This window comes from Penicillium psychrosexuale (assembly GCF_028828465.1).
Source record: "Penicillium psychrosexuale strain IBT 29551 chromosome Unknown utg000003l, whole genome shotgun sequence".
Taxonomy (NCBI): Eukaryota; Fungi; Ascomycota; class Eurotiomycetes; order Eurotiales; family Aspergillaceae; genus Penicillium; species Penicillium psychrosexuale.
In genome coordinates this window covers 5121465-5141638 of record NW_026643188.1, presented here as the reverse complement: position 1 = coordinate 5141638, position 20174 = coordinate 5121465, and the positions used below count along the sequence as shown (strand labels likewise).

The window sequence follows — 20174 nt, the reverse complement described above, 5'->3', positions numbered from 1 at the left end:
AAACTATAATTTAATAATCTTATATAATCCCCCTTATATATGCCAAGACCTATTATTTATATAAAAATGGGCCCAAATGGGCTACCAGTGGGCTTATGGGCTTAGCCCACTGGGCTATAGGCTGGGCTGGGCCCAGCTCCCCTGGGCCCATAGCCCATGGGGGTTGGGCCGTGGGCCGAAATCTTCGGCCTATACTGGGCTTTGCCGATGTCTAGTACTACTATATAGTAAAGTTACTTTCTCCCTTAAGTTTAGGGATAATCTAATTAATATTAGATTTATTATAATACTTAAAGTTATATTTAAAAGTTAAAGGTATATTAAGGGAAACTAATATCTTACTATTAATAGCCTAATTATTAAGAGAAAAGTATGGTTTATAATTAAGAGTTAAATCTCTAAGAGATAGCTATAAAGCTTTAGAAAGAGGTAACCCTTTAATAATAGGGTTAAGAGGTAGAGAGTCCTTAGGGATTATTAATTTAGTATTTCCTAAAATTTTAGGCTAAAGGATAGCGATCTACTACTTAAGGTAGTAGATTAACTTAGATTTTTAAGAATAGTTAGGAATATAATAGTTAATAAATTAGAGTATTAAACAGCTAGTAAGATTAACAGTTAACTAATTAGAGTAATAGAAGTATACTATTATAGAGTATAATAACTATAGTCGGGATATTAGTCTTAGCTAGGTAGGATTCTAATTCGCGAAAAAAGGAATTCTAGTATAGGGTAGTATAATACTAGTACTAATAGGAGGATAAAAGAGATTAAAGCTTATAGTAATACAGTAGCTTTAAGAACGAGGGCTTATAACCTATTAGAGATAAATCAAGGAGTCTATAGATAAAATGTAGATACTCTAGAAAGTTCTCATGAATTGCGTAAAGAGAGAAAAGGAAACTACCTATCTGCTGGGACTAAAATAGTTATTGGGAGCGGAGAGAGGTCATATGACTTCGAATAGTAGTATTATGGTTTAATCCTTAAATTAAGGATTTGCATACAGAGAAGTGTAAAACCAGCTTCGCCAATTTGCACTCTTCCATTCTTTCTGCGCCTCACAGCCAAGACGCTAGCTTAAGAGATGAAGATATATGTATTTGGATTCAATCAAAATAAATTCCCCTTCTATCTAGGAGATCCATCTGCCATCACAATGCCTTAATTCCCTTCCGCAGCCGCGGCCTTCGCCTTATCATCAATGGTCTTGGCAATAGCCGGACGAGCCTTGATACGGTTCAACCAGAAATTAACATGCGGGAAGTTCTTCTCGAGATCCATTTCGTTCGACCAGAAGAGCGCAGCCACCTCAAACCACGGCACAAAAGCAGCATCGACATAGCTGTACTTGCCGCCAATGAGATACTCCTTGTTCTGGAGCGATCGGTTGAGAACGCCCGAAACACGACGGATCTCGTTAACATAGCGCTCGACCGCACTGGGCACCTTCTCGGGGTGGTAGACCGTAAACCAGGCGGCCTGCCCGAAGTACGGTCCCTGACCAGACACCTGGTAATGTAGCCACTGCTTGCTTACGTAGTACTCCTTTGAGCCGGCGGTGAAGCTGATGGTGTGTTGCTTGTCGTATCTGTCCACCAGGTACTCGAGGATGGCGCCGGATTCCCAGAGGGTGATGCCGGTGTTCGGATCCTCGAGGGCGGGAACACGACCGTTAGGATTGATAGACTCGTAGGGTTCCTTTTTCAGGTCGCCGAGATCGACCAACTTGGTCTCGTACGGAACCTTGAGCTCTTCCAGGACCATGAGGACCTTCCAGGGGTTGGGCGTACCGGCGTGGCCCCGGAGGGTCCAGAGAGTGAGGGTTTTGAGAGACATGGCGAGTGATTGATTGATTGATTGATTGATTGATTGATTGGGAGAAAGAGAGTTCGATACAGAGACTACAAGGATCGAGGGTTGGCCTGCTTAAAAGTACCTGTATACTCCAATGGCAGGAACATCAAGACATGAATTATTCAGCTCGGCACCCGAGAAGACCGAACACTTGGTAAGCTGGATACAAAGTACCTGTATACTCCAATGGCAGGAACATCAAGACATGAATTATTCAGCTCGGCACCCGAGAAGACCGAACACTTGGTAAGCTGGATAATTAATTCTCTCTTGTGACTTTCATCAGCGTTTATTAGGCCTTAGTTATCAACACAAACCACGGATTATGCAGCCAACATGCGCCTGTCGGGACGTTGATTGGTCCTTGGTCATCAACACAAACAGCACAAACTATGATGCAAACAAAGCTTACTTGGAGTGGGGCGATTGATAATTACGGAGCGTAGCCAACCATTGGTCCTCAGTCATCTACACAAACAGCACAAAATATGATGCAAACAAACCTTACTTGGCGTGGGGGGATTAATAATTGCGACGCGTAATTGGTCCAGGGCACGTGACCATGCTCTATACCCTATAGGCCCCCCTTGACTTTCATGCAGCGTTAACCTTAGTCAAACGATTCGGGGCGGCGACAATCCTGCCCGAGGTATTCATAATAAACAGGAGTGGGGGTCTTGTAGATAGAACAATTTTGCTTTCCTGGCTTTTTATAACTCGATGATTTATAATTTGTCTTATATATAAAATATAGCTTCTTACCAGTCGGAGTTCAGAACTAGCTGTGTGATCATCTGCTTTGATAGCTTTCTTTGCTTATTTCCTGGATATGCCGGACACACTCTCGCTTGCAGGAAAGACTGCTTTGGTTACAGGTTCTGGCAGAGAGACTGGCATTGGTGCCGCTATTGCCAGAGCTTTGGCCCGGAACGGCGCGTCTGTAGCAATTCATTATGTGTCGGAAGGCTCCAAGGCGCGGGCTGAGAAGGTAGCGCTGGACATCAATAAAGAGTTTGGCACCAAAACCACCGTCGTACAAGGAGGAGTGGAAAATTACGATACTGCGAAGAACATGGTTGAGCAAATTCTGAAAGCATTTAGTGTCGATCACATCGATATTCTCGCTATGTCATGGGCGGCGTGATGTCCTTTCCGGGTAGTTGGACAAGACTGATTGACTATTTATTCTAGTCAACAACGCAGCGGCTGCACGCAACACACCGCTCTTGGAGGTTAAAGCAGAGCAGCTCGAATACGAATTCGCCGTCAACGTCTTCGGCGTGATTTATATGACACAAGCTGTTGTTGGCGTAGGTCGAATGCCGCAAGGCGGCCGCATCGTCAACATCGGCTCCATCGCCTCCAAAATTTTGGTCCCACCCCCTGTATACGGTGCGACAAAAGCTGCAATGGATGCCTGACAACGTTCTGGGCTGGCGAGGTAAGCTTTCTTTCGTGTATTCCCACTCTCTACGCTCGACAACCATCTAACTAAATGCCGGACAGCTTGACAAGAGTCGTGGGATTACCGTCAATACACTCGCACCCGGTCCAGTTCCAACAGATATGTCGAAAGCATATCTGGTGGCCGCTGACGGGTCTCCAACTGCGCTTCAAATTTCTATGTATGAACAGACGCGAGCTGCGAATCGCCTCGGGTCAGTGGAGGATCTGGCTGATGCTACACTTCTGCTAGTATCAGAAAAGAGCCGGTGGATCACTGCACAGTTTATCTCAGTTGACGGCGGAGTTACCGGGACTATGTAATCTGAGGGCTAAGTTGACGCACCCACTTGACTAAATCAATGTGGTCATTTCGTTAAAGTTCCCAACATCGCGTGCTTTTCTCAGGGATCGCAAGTATCTTTCATGTTGGCTGTACTTAGTGCTTCTGAATATGTACAACGAGCTTTGAAGTAGTACATACTGTCATATTTCACTCTGGAAAGCTTCCCTATTCAAGAGGTTTTGTAGAGGGTCGGTAGACCCAAAATAGAGCTTTGTGTCAGAATCTAGGATGAATACTGTTATTTTTCATTCCTGATACAGTTGGGTCACGTGACTGATCAGGCTGGTATTTCTGCAGAAAAACCAACTCAGGTGGTTTTTCGCCCGAAAAACCAGTCCCGCAGTTTTTCGCCCGAAAAACATCCTTTCATTTTGTTTTGTTTGTTTTGATTACTAAGTTGTCCACAAGATTGTCATGTTTTAGGACTATTGTCATTTTTAGAGAGTTAGAGAATTTATTGAGATTTTTCTGCCATATATACAATCGCCTTACCACCGTTTTTCTGTCAGTTATGAGCCCGGAATCGCTTTAAACTTGACTCTTACAATTTTTTAACATTTTATCCCATTTTTGGATACACCATTTAGTCAACATTGAGACACCTGGCCACGTACCGGGATACCCCTGAAAACAAGACTCGACCCCGAAAGTAATAACAACCAATCACAATCGGAATTTCGTTTAGGACTGTTACGTGCCAGGTTCTCTTTAGCAGAAGAAGTGCATTGCTAACGAAATATCAAGTATGAGAAAGGAAAAGAAAAGAAAACAAAACGTAGAACAACAAACGGGTCTTTATACCCCTTCGGGGGCAAAGCCCTATCCTCGCTTAGCCATAAAGGAAGGTACAATTGCTTGCGCAAACGACCAACAGTACAATCCCAAACGGGAAGGTACAAGTTCTACACATGCCAATTGTAACATAACCCCTAGGCGAGAATACATTTAGTCCCTAAATGCTGGCTTCTCGTCATCCACGTGGTCGTCCAATATTCGATCATCCCGCGCAGCCTCGATCCATTCTTATAGACGCATTGGCGGTCCAGGCTTCGCTAGATAGGTATTGTAGAATTCCTTAATCATCTCTAGAGTATTCTTAAAGTTACCGGCCAGGTACTATACAGGATCCAGGTTATATCCTAACCACTATATATAGTACTGCAGCTTCCTATAATACTTTCTTATATCTAGGATCTTTTCAACTTCCTACTCATTAGTCTATCCTACCCGTATCGGAGGTAGCGGATCCATATATTATCCTACAAGTGGTTCTATACTTACTACCTTCCATAGCTTACTTAGGTTAAATACTAGGTAGACATTAATTAACTGTAGTAGTTCCAACTTATATATATTCCCAACCTTTTCAATAATCTTATAGGGTCCACTAGTTATATAGGAGAGTTTTCGACTCAGATAGTCTTATAGCCAATCTTTCATAGTAATAAAGACCAGGTCGCTAACGTTAAAGTCCTCTTCGCGATAATAACGGTTAGCCTACTATATTTATAGTTCCTATAACTTCGCAATTTATTCACATATATCTTCCTAGATTTATTATAACTTTAAGAGTCGATCAGCTGCTTCTTATTCGTTATATATCAGTCCTATACAATTCCAATCGAAAGACATTACTAGTTCATAACCCCATTTAACAAAGAAAGGGGACCTCTTTATTATATCCTACAGAAGAATTAATACCGCGAAATCTACTATCAGTAGGTATTCTAACCAGTCATCCTAGTTATATTCAATATATAGTCTTAATCGCTATACTATAAACTAATTTACAATTTCGTTCTAGCTGTCTATCTATAGGTAGTATACAATAGACAGTTTTCGCTTAATCCCTAGGATTCTACAGAACTCTATCTAGAACTCAGAGATAAACTATCCTCCTTAGTCTAATACAATGATTTCAGGGATTCCTATAATCCGTATAACATTATCTATAAATAGATATACTATCTACTTTACATTAGTATCTTTATAATAGGGAATTAATATCAGTCTCTTACTTAGTCAGTTAACAATAACAAATACTATATTATAGCTATATCTATCCTTTAGGAAGGAACAGAAATCTATTAATAGATATTACCACAGTCATTTAGGAATAGATAGCGGGTATAGGAGACTAGGTATACAATCTCTCTAGGTCTTTATACATTTATATATTAGATAGTTATCTATATATCACTTTACATCCGTAACCCATCCTAGCCAATAGTATCTAGTTACAATAAGCTTCTTAAGTTTCTTAATACCAGGGTATACAGTTAGCGGTTATCAGTATATCTCATCAAGTAATCGTACTCAAAGATCCCCTTTATTAGGTACTTCTAGACAATCTTTAAATAACAGTAATTTATCTCACACTACCTAATAGGGATCCATTTAATCTCTTATGATCTATTAGAATACTTCTAGCTCTAGGTTCTAGTAGTTTACTAATTAGACTCATTCAGTTATATCTAGGTCCTATATAGTCTCAACCGGTAGAGGGGGAATCTCAGTATCTTATATAGGTTCTATCTATAAAGGGAATACCTCGATTTCTAGTACCAGTTCCGTTTCTTTTCCAAAATATTCCTTAGGGAGTAATATAAGGTATTGACTAACATCTATATAGGGACTTTCCTTTCTTAAAAGGATATCTACAATAATATTCTATTTCCTAGGATAGTATTTAATTATAAAGTAGAACTATAAGAGGAACTCACTCTACCATACTTATCATTAATTTATCTATCATACTATTATAAAGTATTTAAGAGATTAATAATTTATAAGGATCTTAAAACATTCTATACAAGAGAGTCCTTTAAGTTTTAGGCGCTATTCCTAGAGTACACAAATAATCGTAAGGAGTTCCTTATCCCTGATTTCGTAATTAAGCTCTATAGGTTATATAGTCTTTAAGAAGAAGGCAATAGGATACTAAAAATCATCAGCCTTATAGTATTATAAGAGGACAGTACTAATAACTCTATTCGAGGCATCTATTTCCATACAGGTCTAGAGGTCTAGATCATAATACTATAGGATAGGTATAGTTATTAACTTATACTTTAGTTATATAAACGCTTACTCGCAGTCTAGTGACCATTCGTATACTATATTATACTATATAAGATAGTATAATAGTTTCGAAAGGAAACTATAATCCTTAATAAATCGTCGATAGAAGTTACAGAATCCTAAGAAGGACTATATTCCTTTAATTATTAACAGTATCTTCTAGTTCTTAATAACTACAATCTTCTCTAGATCTACCGCGATACCCTTAGTACTTATAATAAATCCTAAGAACTTAGTTTTCTATACAGAGAATTCATACTTAGATAGTATAACCTATAATCCTACCTTTTATAACCATTCAAGGACTTCCCTAATATACTTCTTATATTCTTCGAGTATCTCACTGTAGATCATAATATTATCTATAAATACAACTGCGTAGTTATCTATACAGTCTCTAAGTACTATATTTATAAATCGCTAGAACATTACTAGACCATTTATAAGACTAAACAGAGTCACTTTATACTTAAACAATCTATATTAGGTACAGAATATCGTAAGATCTTCTATAGCCAACATTAATCTAATACAGTAGAAACCTTAATAGATATCGAGCTTTATAAAGAACTTCGCTTTATTTATTCGTTAGAGTACTTCATCGATAAGGGGTAACAAGTAATAATCTTTCCTTATAATTACATTCAATCTTTAGAAGTCTACACAGAAACGTAGACTACCGCCTAGCTTCTTAGCCATTAAGATTAATAAGGCATACAGAGCTAAACTAGGTATAATAAATCCTTTTTCAAGGTTATCAAGGATATACTATTTCGCAGCCTTTAGTTTATCTAACAATAATTTATAGAATAGGTAGTATCCTAACTATACCTCTACTTTAAGGATAATTTCATAGTCTACCCCTAGGCGATATAGTGGCAGTTTATTAGACTTCTTCTTAGAGAATACTTCTATAAGATTGTGGTACTCCCTTAGAAGGATTCGTTTAATCTTATCGAGTTCTATATCCTTTACAATTATAGATTTAATATTAATAATCCAATCGATTTCATAGAGTAAGGTCTAAAAGACTTCGATATCTTTATCAATAACCATTTATATTTATAAACGATTAAATCCTACCCAGCCAATAATACTAATATCTATTAGTAAGAGAACTTCCTTTATTTCCTCTTCTAGTACCTCTATTCAGAGAGGTACTAGTTTAATTTCATCATTTAGGTTTCGTACCATCTTATAATACTCTTTAACTTACCAGTATCTATATTAATATTCCCTTACAATAGGGTATAGCTTCTAAGTCTTTAGGTCCTATTATAGATTACTTAAGACTTATTTCTTAAAGAGACAATCACGTTATTCTATATCCTTCTAGTAATCCAGCTTAATTCATATAGGCCGTTTAAGGATCGTTATAGGTACTAGTACAGCTAACTAGCCTACTACCTTATCAAAAAGGGTATTCTTATCTAGCTAGATCATACAATACCGTTAGTAGTCAAAGAAGACATCGTTCTCAGTAAACTATATATATCTAATAATCATATTATATCTACCTAGATCCACTACTAGTATAGGAATCTACTATTAGATCCAGTCGTCTATACTTAGTATAAGGACAACAGTATATATAATTAGTCAGGATAATTTACCATCGAATCCTTTAACCAGATACTCGCAGTCCAGCTTATAGATATATAATCCGAATTTCTTACCAAGTAGTATGACTAGTTCTATATTAATAAATATTAAGCCATCTACTCTAGTATCTACTAGCACTAAGATTATAAAGGAATATCTATTATAAGTCAATCTTATATTAAATACTAAACTATCTTATAGACCTCCTAAAAGCTTATATAGATCTAGTATATACAGCGATACCTATTTTCTACCTAGGATTAAGACTTCTCCTAGGCTATTACTTTTCCTAGGTCTACATTATCCTCTAATTCTTCGAGTTCAGTTATATATAATTAGCTATAGGTCTAGTTAGTTATAGTAACAGTACTTACAGCTATATTTATCTTTTTCTTTAGGTATTCGAATATTATATACCCCTTTTCCTTATAGTAGAAGTATCAACCCTCCTTTATAAGAGTCTCTCACTCTATAGCTAATAGGCTAGACAATAAGGTAGCCCCTTTACGCTTTATATATGGTATAAAACTAGACTAGTTAGCAGTAGTCCCGGCTCTGCTTCCAAATATAGTTATTACACAGGTATACGCGGTACCCTTTACTTCCTATTAGAGACTAATCTCATAGGACATACTCTAATAACTCTAGGTAAAGGCGTCGAAAGGCACCGTTTCCTAATTAACAGCCTATATAACTTAGCTCTATAATAGATATAGAAGTTTCGAATATAGGTCATACTTACAGTTTTCTTTAATAACCACAGCTTCCTCTATAAGTTATATAAATTTAGCTAAGAAGTCGGTAAAATCTTCCTTAGGTTTCATCTTAAGTTTATAGTAGGCTATATATACTTCTATATAACAATTTAGGTTCATAAAGATAGTATAGAGGTAGACAATAATATCTTCTATATCGACGTATAGGTTATTTAAGGTTACACTCATTCGCAGGGTAATATACAGCTACACTTTACCTTTATATCGGCTTTATATATACAGCTTCTAGTAAACTAGTAGTAGGTAGTAGTCAGCATTTACTTCGAGTTTCTATCTAATAACCGTTTCCTATATTTCGAAACGGACTTCCTTTCTATCCTTTAGTATTAGTATATCGGGTATCTTCATAGATTTCTAGCCAGTAATTCCTATAATCGGTATATTACTTCGGGCCTAGTTTATTTTACTCTAAGTAAGAACAAGGCAGTAGGTAAGGTTATTATACTTATATATAGTAATATCTCTATAAGCAGCAGCCTTATCGCGTTCTTCTATAGCTTGGTTATATTCTATCATAAGGCGATCCCTTTCTATATAGAATCGATCATATTCCTCTATAATTCGTTTAATAGCTTCCTTAGACTTTCTATTCTCTATAATCAAGATTTAGATTTCATCTTATATTATCCAGTTATCGTCTTTAACTATTTAGAACCGATTAGCTAGCTTAACGAATCGTTCCTTACTAGGAGTTATATATATAATCTCTCGGATAGAAGGAGTCGAAGGACCCTCCTTAGGGCCATTGTATTCAATACTTTTAATTAGGTCCTATATTCTAGTAGGAGTCGGGGTTTTAAGGTTTACAGCTTCTTCTATAAGACGATCCAGTACTACAGGTTATTTTCCCTTACCGATCGCAGCGATCCATCGTGGTAGAACTATAGCTGGTCCCGTTCTAGTTAGTTTCAGGATGGGTAGGGTAAAACTAGACTGGGACCAATCGTAATGATTGTCTATACAGTTGTGTGGCTTCGAAAGTTTAGGTTTAGGGTGATACTTGATATTATGTTATATACCAGGTTCTCTTTAGCAGAAGAAGTATATTGCTAACGAAATATCAAGTATGAGAAAGGAAAAGAAAAGAAAACAAAATGTAGAACAACAAACGGGTCTTTATACCCCTTTAGGGGCAAAGCCCTATCCTCGCTTAGCCATGAAGGAAGGTACGATTGCTTGCGTAAACGACCAACGGTACGATCCCAAACGGGAAGGTACGAGTTCTACACGTGCCAATCGTGACAAGGACTACAATTCAAACATTATGGTAGATTATCATCCTCTCTCCGCGATACCTTCTCGCGTAATTTTAAAGGATTCGACCAATTGGGTACTATAGCTTATAACCATTTAGGCCATTGCCTAAATATATAACATTTGGGATTATTACAACCCTAAACTGGAAAAGGAACCAGATCAATTAGTCGCACCAATTGCACCAAAATAGGAAGATATTAAGAAGGAGTATGGAAATGACTAGTATAACATCTTTAACGTTCTAAACAGTGAATACCAAGAAAAGAAGACCGCCTACAATAGGGGTCTCTAAGGATTTAATATAGTGGTAAATGCCATTAAATCGAACGTTCTCCTATCTTATCAGGTATTCCTAACTTAGGATTCTCCCTAGGCGCTACTTCGAAATTTGCGATAGCGCTATGCTCCTAAGTATAACCCTATATATAGATCGAATCTAAGAGTAGAATAGAATAATCTAGACCAAGGTCTAGACCAGAATACAAATATCGAAAAATGGTTACTAAAATAGGAAACTCTATATACTCATTGTATTATAGCTAAAGTCAGTGAAGCAAAAGATACAGCGATATAGTTCCTATAAGTAATTATAACCATCTTACCAGAATTCTTTACAGCAAGACTTAGAGATATACAGTAAAGTCTATCCTAAGAAAAGATATAATAAGAAAGAACTATTGAGTTTAGTAAGCTATTATCTTACTATAAGACTTAATAGGATAGTACCATTAGCAGATAAGCTATATAAAAAGGTATATTAAAAGCCGTTTTCTCGACCTAGTAAGGATATCAAGAAGCCTAGCTAGTATCTACTAATAAGAATAGCGGAACCGGAAATAGTAAATAAGCTAAATCTATAAATAATATACTATTCTTTAGGAGAAAATACCCCTATAGATATAGTGGTAAATACAACTACCTAGTATAGAAATGCTAGGGGGCCTACCTAGATCTTATTCTAGAAGGGTATACCTAAGACCTAGAATATAAGAAAGCCTAGGATAAAGTAATGAAAGAGGATCCTATATAGAAAGCATTTATCGATAAAAGATACAAAGAACTAGGAATAGCGCCTAAAAAGAACAGAAGTTAGCAAGCGAATGCTATAATCTAAAGCAAAGAATTAGGATTTTTTATAATAGAAGAAGAAACTCTAGACACTGTTTTCTAAACCTATAAAACCATGCTAATAAATAAAAGATAGCTAGTTAATATAGGTATATAAGTTTATATTTATAATAATCACAACCTCTTTATTACCTTTAAAGAAACTAAGAGCATAATTAAGGTCAGTAATATAGCCTTAACGGTTACTAGAATTAGAAAAGTTAAAATTAATGGCATTAATCTAGTCACTAATCAGACAAAGAAAATGACTTTATATAATACCAAGTACTCTCTAAATTTCTATATAAACCTTATTACTTACAACCTTATATTTAAGAAAACAGGTACTTTCCTGAATTTTAAAAAGAACTAGATTAAAAAGAACGGAACCCTACTATATAAAATATATAAGGAATAGAATCTCTTATGGTTATCTTAACCTTAGGGTTTTCGGTTAGGGTTTAAAATCCCTAAAATATAAAATGGTTTATTAGTACTTACTATATTAAAAAGATTAAAAAAAGAACTAAAATCTAAAGCCTTACTTAAAATATGGTATAGACGACTAGGCTATATTAGAAAAAAGAGAATTAAAAAACTCTCTAAGATAATAGAAGGTATAATGATTACTAGAAGTAACCCTAAAAATCAGGTATATAAAGCTTACCAACTAGTAGATATACTAAAGCAGATATCTCAGAGAAGAATCGGTACAACCTATAGTATACTAGGACGTATATATTTCGATCTAGTATAAAATCAGCTAGTATAGAATAGATATATTTAGTTAATACATTTTTACCTCGATAGAATCAAGTGCCACTTTATATTCATATATATCAAGAAAAACGACTATTAAATAGTGGTTAGAAAATTCATCGCTCTAGTTAAGAACTAGCTAAATATTAGGATCAGAGTTTTCCACTATAATAATAAACAGAGCGCAGGTAATAAGGTAGAAAATATAATTAAAGCCAAAGGGTATATTATTAAACACTTACTACCAGACCTACTAGAAATAAATGGCCCTATAGAAAGATCGGGAGGAGTAATTATTAAAATAGTGAGAACCTTTATTAATAATACTAATCTTCTAAAAACCATATAGACAGAAGCGGTATATATAGCAGTATATATTACAAATAGGGTACTAATAAAGATTGAAAACCAATAGGTCATACCATAGTTAGAACTCATAAAACTTACTATACCTAATAGGATCAAGTACCAAAGGATTAACCTATCAAACCTTAGGGTATATAGATACTTAGTATACTCACGAATTGTTAATTCTAAATATATCTAATCCGAAAAAATGGCACCTTATACAGAAATTAGCTATCTAGTAGGATATATATCGAAGAACCTATATAGAATTTAGTTCCTATATAAAGGTGGTAAGAATAGAAGAGTTGACGTCGTAAGGGATACTATATTCGATAAATCTCGTTAATATAAATCGTCAGAGAAGCTAGAATTTAAAGACATAATTAGCACAATCACCGATAGTATAGAGAAAATACACTAGCCTATGGTACTAACAATAGACTAAGCTCAAGCTGAGCTAGGAAGTTAGATATAAATACTACTGTCAGTTACTAGAATAGCTCTCTATGATGATACTAAGCATACCTAGTAAGGCATTGATCTATATAGGGATAACTAATAAGTTAATAATAAGGATGATCATTAAGATGATCATAATAATGATTAACAGAGAGATAATAGAGAGAGAGAGTTGTAAGAAGAAAATAGGAGATAGTAAATACCTATTGCTATATAAAAGGAATCATCTGATCTACTACCAACCCCAATATCAAATAAACCGAGGGATTAGGTAAGAGAGTATATGCTAGGATCCTTCCTAGCAGATATCCCTTTACTAATATCACCACCTTTATAAGTAAGATCATTAAACCAACCTTTATTTCTATTAACATCGCCATTACCAAGACCAATTCTATTATCGTTGTTAGAAACATAGAGATAGGTAAGAAATGCCATCTTAATAACACTAGATCCCATCTTAGTTATACCATCGATCGAATCTAGGGGGAAGGCATAAATGGGAGATAAGAATGATCATAATGATCCTATCTCAGAAAGCGAGCTTTAACTATAATATAAGCTTAAACAGACCCCGATGCCATAGAATAAAGAAATATCATTATCTCAATCCTTATTAGCCCAGCCAGATTATAGGAGACCGAGATCAGACAGAATCGACCCCACTAATATTATCACTAGGACTAGATCTAGAAGGAATAGGGATTATAGGATATATATAATACTAGAAGAAGAAGAGCTACCTAAATTAATTCATATATTCTTAACCAGGATGAACGAGAGGTTTAAAAGAAAAGAAAGACCTCACAAAGATTAGCTTCCTCTACTACCATGAAATTAGGCAGAATTGAAAAACCATGCTTATGTAAAAGAATTCAAAGTAGTAGCAGAATTTAAGATTAAAACCCTACAAAGAAAAGAAACCTTCTCTTAGGTCCTAATACCGAACATAAAAGGCATACAGATACTACCCCTAAAGTAGGTTTTTATATACAAATTTAACACAGACGGTATACTTGAAAAGTTTAAAGCATAGATCTATATACAAGGAGATCTTCAATAGATAATAATAGACAAGAAAAGAGCTGCTATACTAGTAGTCAAAACTATAAGAGCTATCTTTATACTTATGGCAGCATTCAACCTCGATATAAAATAAAGAGACGTGGTTAATACATTTTTAAACTTAATCCTATAAAGCAAGGTATATATACATTACCCGCCAGGATTTGAAATTTTAAATGAGTACTGGATGCTATACAAAGTATTATATGGTCTAAGAATGGTACTAAGGCTATAGTAGTAAGAAGTAACATATATTCTTATTAAGCTAGGATTGATTCTAGTACCAGAAGATCCCTGTATTTTTGTGATAATTAGTATTATCGTTTTCTTCTATATTAACAATATCATTATTATCAACCACCCAAAGTATACTAACTAAGCAATATATTTAGATCAATAGATAAAAAAGCACTAGGAACTATATGAGCTAGATACTAGCTGGTTTCTTAATATCTACATTTTGCGAGATAGAGACTAGAAGAAGCTTTAGCTATACCAAGATAGTTATATTAAAAGTATGGCATCGAAATATGATCTAATTACCAGCCAGAAAGTTAATTCTCTAATAAGTATTAAGCTATTAGAACCATTTAATAGAGTTGCTACACTAAGCTAGATTTATAGATATCAAGCCAAAGTTAGATCTACATAGTATATAACCACCATCTTAAGACTAGACACTGTAAAAGCGACTAGAAAAGCAGCCGAATTCTTACTAAACCCTAGTCCTAAATATATTAACACCATTAACTATATTATCTAATACCTATATCAGACTAGGTTTTAGGCCATCGAATATAGGATCAGAAGAAATAACCTAATAAACAAGATATTAATAATATAACTAGTAGCTAAATCAGTGGTTTTTACTAGCAATATATCGTTTAGCGATAATAAAGACTAGAAAAGTTCAGAAGGATATATCTACAAACTTTATAGAGGTCCAATCGAATAGAAAGTATCTAAATAAAAGATAGTTACTACTTTAACCACCGAAGCTAAGCTTCTAGTACTTACTAAAGCTAGAAAAACAGTCTAATAGTAGCACCGAGTCCTCTATATACTTAGATTTAAACCATCGCATACACTCTCGATTATATACAATAACTAATAGACTATTAATCTATTAATAAAGGAAGGAACGTTAATATATACAAAGCTTTATCACATAGATATCAATAGATACTAGTTAAAATAGGAAGTTAACACCGGACAGGTTAATATAGATTAGATTCTAACCATAGAGATACCCACTGATAGTCTGACGAAAGCGTTACCCCGCCAGAAATAAGAATGGTTTAGAGAATTACTTAGAATATCTAAGATTGGTCATCTGATCAGTCATGAAAACAGACATTAATTAATTGAGATAGCTCTTAAAGCTCTAAATTATAATCACTTCAAAAGCTAGGGAGTGTATCAGAATCTAGGATAAATACTATTATTTTTCATTCCTAATACAGTTAGGTCACATGACTAATCAGGCTGGTATTTCTGCAGAAAAACTAACTCAGGTGGTTTTTCGCCCAAAAAACCAGTCCCGCAGTTTTTCGCCCGAAAAACATCCTTTCATTTTGTTTTATTTATTTTGATTACTAAGTTGTCCACAAGATTGTCATGTTTTAGGACTATTGTCATTTTTAGAGAGTTAGAGAATTTATTGAGATTTTTCTGCCATATATACAATCGCCTTACCACCGTTTTTCCGTCACTTTGAATGGTGAATAGACCTTGCCAACTCCCATGGACCCACTCCCATGAGAAAATCTTGGCGATCAAAATTAATGCCAAGACCGAATAACGTATTCGGTAACCGAGCTGGACATGTAACCGAGCTGGACACCCCACCCAAAACGCGTCCATGAATTAACACCTAATTAATTCAACCACCCACTATGCCACCAATTCGCTCTCAAAGCTCTCGAAATTCAATAGAGTAAGAGGGTAGAATCTTACTAGCTATCCAGGCTATTAAGAATCAAGAAACCAGCTCTATTCGTGAAGCAGCACGCCGATTTAACGTACCAAATTCAACACTCTCTACCCGCCTCCATAGCGTTAAAAACCGCGCGATTTCTCGCGCTAATAGCTTGAAATTAACTGAAATTGAAGAGGAATCTCTTGAAAAATAGATTCTCTCTATGGATTCTCGTGGATCTATACCCCGGCCCTCTATAGTACGAGAAATGGCGGATCTTCTTCTTTAAAAGTGTGGAATTACCCTAGTTCTTTCGGTCAGCGAAAAATGGGTATATAACTTTATGAAACAACGTCCTCTCCTTTCCTTCCGATTTTCGAAATGGTATAATTATAAGTATGCGAAATACGAAGACCCTAAAATCATTAGGGAGTGGTTTAATTTAGTTCAAAAGATAATCCTTTAATTTAGAATCGACCCCGATAATATTTATAACTTCGATAAGACCGGTTTTATAATAGGATTAACTGTAACTACGAAGGTTATTATACAGAGTAAATACTATAGTCAGCGCTTTATTTTATAACCTAGAAATTGTGAATAGGTAACTATTATTAAATATACGAATGCTTCGGGGTAGGCCCTTCTGTTACGATCGCTATGTTTGCTTGTTTGTTATTGGCATTATTGTAAAGCGGTCAGCGGCTAGCTATATTAACTAGCTGCCTCCCACTTTGCAACTTGCTTCTTCTTTCTCCCTTATTGTCAGGACCCCAGTACTAAGAAGGCTGATGCCTGAGGTATGAGCCCTGTCATGGGGCGTGGAGCACCCATCCTGGGTGCGTGGGGGACTGGGGACTGGACAGGAGTAATGCGTACTGCCTGTACAGCCTCCTTGGGTCATGTGACCCACAAACCTGTATATTATCCTCGCATGCTGCTTCTTTGGAGAAGCAGCTATTAGTGTCGACCAGAAATGACGCACTTCCGTACGTTCCTTACATCTAGTGGTATATTAGTAGTCAGCAGCCACGTGTAGCGATTATGTAAACATACACCAAGATAGATCTCGGAGGAGAACCCTCCTTTTCACAATTACACTCATTTTACCCTTTGGTCCAGTATCCTACTACTCGTACCATATAAAACAGCCTCTCTTTTATTTAATAGTTATAAGCCCGGTTTACTAGTATATCAATTGCAATTGAATACTACCGCGGTCTATTCCATAAGCTACCGTACCCCTAAGCATAGAAGTACTTTTGCTTACCTAGTACTTCCTATCTATCCTCTACTAACTCGTATAAGAAAGCTATGGAAAATAAGATATCATTCCTTTATAATAATCCTAGCGGGATCACCGAATAGGTCTCGAGTATACCTAGAGTATATATTATTCTAAGGAACTTAACCTAATGGCGAACCTAGTTTATATAGGTAGAGATAATTGCTAAAAATCTCGATATTTAGGATTATATTAACCTAAATATAAGCGAAGAAAAGCGGCCTACCCTACCTATAAAGCTAATTCGACTAAATAAAAATAATATAAAGTATAATTATAATATAATAAGTCGATTAATAATAAACGGCTAACTCGACTATAATAATAATTAGAAAGACTATAATAATAATCTATCTAAGTATAAGATAATTAAACTAGTACTTAATAAGGTCTCTGAGAGAATAAGGAATATACTTACTATTAAGATCTAGAATCTAATAGTTAAAGTATAGGAGACTAGTAAGCTACTAGCTACCCTATAATTACATTTCTCTTATATAGATATAAAGTAAGTCTAGATTATTAGAAGATAGTAGATAGTTATAGTAATAATACTAATTAAAGATATAGTAATTAATAGCTAGTTAATAAAATTAGAGAATCTCTATATAGAATATATAGCTATAAAAGTAAGCTTTATAACTAATAACTAAAATATAATCTATAATTTCTTAATAGCACTCAATTCTATTAAGCCTTAATTCTATTACTATTAGTACTAGAAGGTCTTTAAATAAAATAGAAAATATATATTTACTAGTATAATAAATATATACTATTTAGAATAGTTGCTCTTTAACTAGAAGAAGTTATTAAAGCTAAAGGTACTATAGGCTACTTTTATAACTCTTAGTAGTTAAGGGAAAGCTAAAAAACTAGTAACTATAACTATAACGACTACTATAACTATAAAGAGAAAGAAGATATTAATATCTCTCCTAGCTTATATATATAGAGAAAACCACTACTTTAGTATATATCTATACCTAGTTAAGGTAGTATACCTACCTAATTAGAAACCTAATCCTAATATTTAAAAGAATATATAAGGAAAGGTTAATAAGTTATCTAGAAAAGTAAAGGACTATATAAACTAACTTCTAACTAAACTAATAGAAGAGGAAGATATAGATTAAGTATACTTCGTAGAAGTAGATCTAAATAATAAAGACTACTTAATAGCTATTGAAGATACTACTTTCCTAACGAACTTATAATCTACCCTATAGGATTATTAGCTAATTGATTTAGTAACTAGCCGATATATTATAAATAACTAAGGCCTCTTTATTAAATTCTATAAAAAGATAGGAGAGCTAAAGGTTAGTAATATATTTACTAAAGTCTATAATACTAGTAAAGTCTAGATTAAAACTATTAGCTATTATAGCCGACCTATTAATCTAATATTAAATAATATTAAGTACTCTCCTAGCTTCTACTATAATCTTATCTTAGTAGCGCTAATTAAATAGAGGGGGTATAAAGTAGATTTTAATAATCTAACTATTATATATAAAGATATAGGCTAGACCTTTATAAAAATAGAAAAGATTAGGAACTTCTTTATACTCCTATATACTAACTTTATATTTCTAGTAGTATTTATAATAACCTCTTTTAATATAACTTAATATTTAGTATAGCTATTAGTCTTAAAAGTAATAGTAGAGAGATAGTACTAGTGATTTAGCCATATATTTAGTAAGTATATAAAATAGCTTACTAAAATAGTTAAGGGTATTTAGATTATAAAACCCTTATATATAAATACTAAGAGTACTATAAATAACCTAGAGTTATATAAGATATACTAGCTTAGTAGAATACTAAAGTAAGTCTCTTATTATATTTAAGGTATAAATTTTAGACCACTTAGTCAGATATATTTCGATCTTATTATACTCCCTAAAGTATATAATAGTAATAAGTAGATCTCTTACTTCTATATTAATAGTATCTAATACTACTAGGCCTTAATATATAAGAAGAAGAGCGGTTACTAATAGATAATTATTAAGTTTATCTTATAAATACAAATATAGTTTAATTTACTAATTTATATTTTCTATTCTAATAATAAAGGATTAATTAATTAAAAGATAATAGACTTTATAAAAGAAAATAGGATTATTACCTAATAGACTATAGTTAGTATACTAGAATAAAATAGTTTTACTAAGTAATCTAAGGGGGTAATTATCACTAGAGTATAGTTACTTCTTTAAGAATCGAAGCTTCTAAAGAACCTTTAGCTAGAAGTAGTATAAGCTACTATCTATATTATTAATAGATCGCTAATAAAGTTAAACTTAGGAAAGTAGATTATACCTTAGTAAGAATTCTACTAATAAGGAATAGGTACCTTTATTCTAATTAATCTATTAAATCTAAAGGTTTATAGGTACTATACCTATATTAGGATCTAAGGAATTCCTTTATTAGATAAAATATATAACTAAGCGGAGATTAGGTATCTTATAGGATTTTATATAAATAATATCTAGAAGGTCTGGTTCTTATATATAAATAGCTATAAGTATATTTAGGATACTACCTTTAATAAGAATCTTAACTTTATAAACTACCCTATAGAACCACTAAGAATCTAGATTATAGACTTTACTAAAGTACTTAATAAAGATAAACTAGATATAGAACTAGAGTAAGTAATTTACTAGGTTAGTATAATACTAATAATCTAGAATAAAATATAAAATAGAGAAAAAGAAGAAGTAACTATAATAATAGAGGAAATTTCTTTATTATAAGAAGTAGGGTCTATCTAGCTAATAGAAGACTAGTATATTTTCGCCTAAAAAATAGGTAGCCTAGTTTTCGCCTAAAAAATAGGTAGCTCTAATAACTATA

At 34.2% G+C, this 20174-nt stretch overlaps 2 protein-coding genes across 2 annotated transcripts; one reads left to right on the top strand and one right to left on the bottom strand.

The window, feature by feature from the left end:
- Positions 1–1164: 1164 nt before the first annotated feature.
- Positions 1165–1839, bottom strand: N7518_005801 (glutathione S-transferase family protein; the record flags this gene model as incomplete). Its single annotated transcript, XM_057186728.1, has 1 exon — positions 1165–1839. One exon carries the CDS (start codon positions 1837–1839, stop codon positions 1165–1167), a length of 675 nt encoding a protein of 224 aa, XP_057043498.1.
- An 847-nt stretch (positions 1840–2686) lies between these two features.
- Positions 2687–3624, top strand: N7518_005800 (SDR family NAD(P)-dependent oxidoreductase; the record flags this gene model as incomplete). The annotated part of the gene is made up of 3 exons (XM_057186727.1): positions 2687–2957; positions 3049–3242; positions 3364–3624. The coding sequence occupies 3 exons, from the start codon at positions 2687–2689 to the stop codon at positions 3622–3624; spliced, it is 726 nt and encodes a 241-aa protein (XP_057043497.1).
- Positions 3625–20174: the final 16550 nt, after the last annotated feature.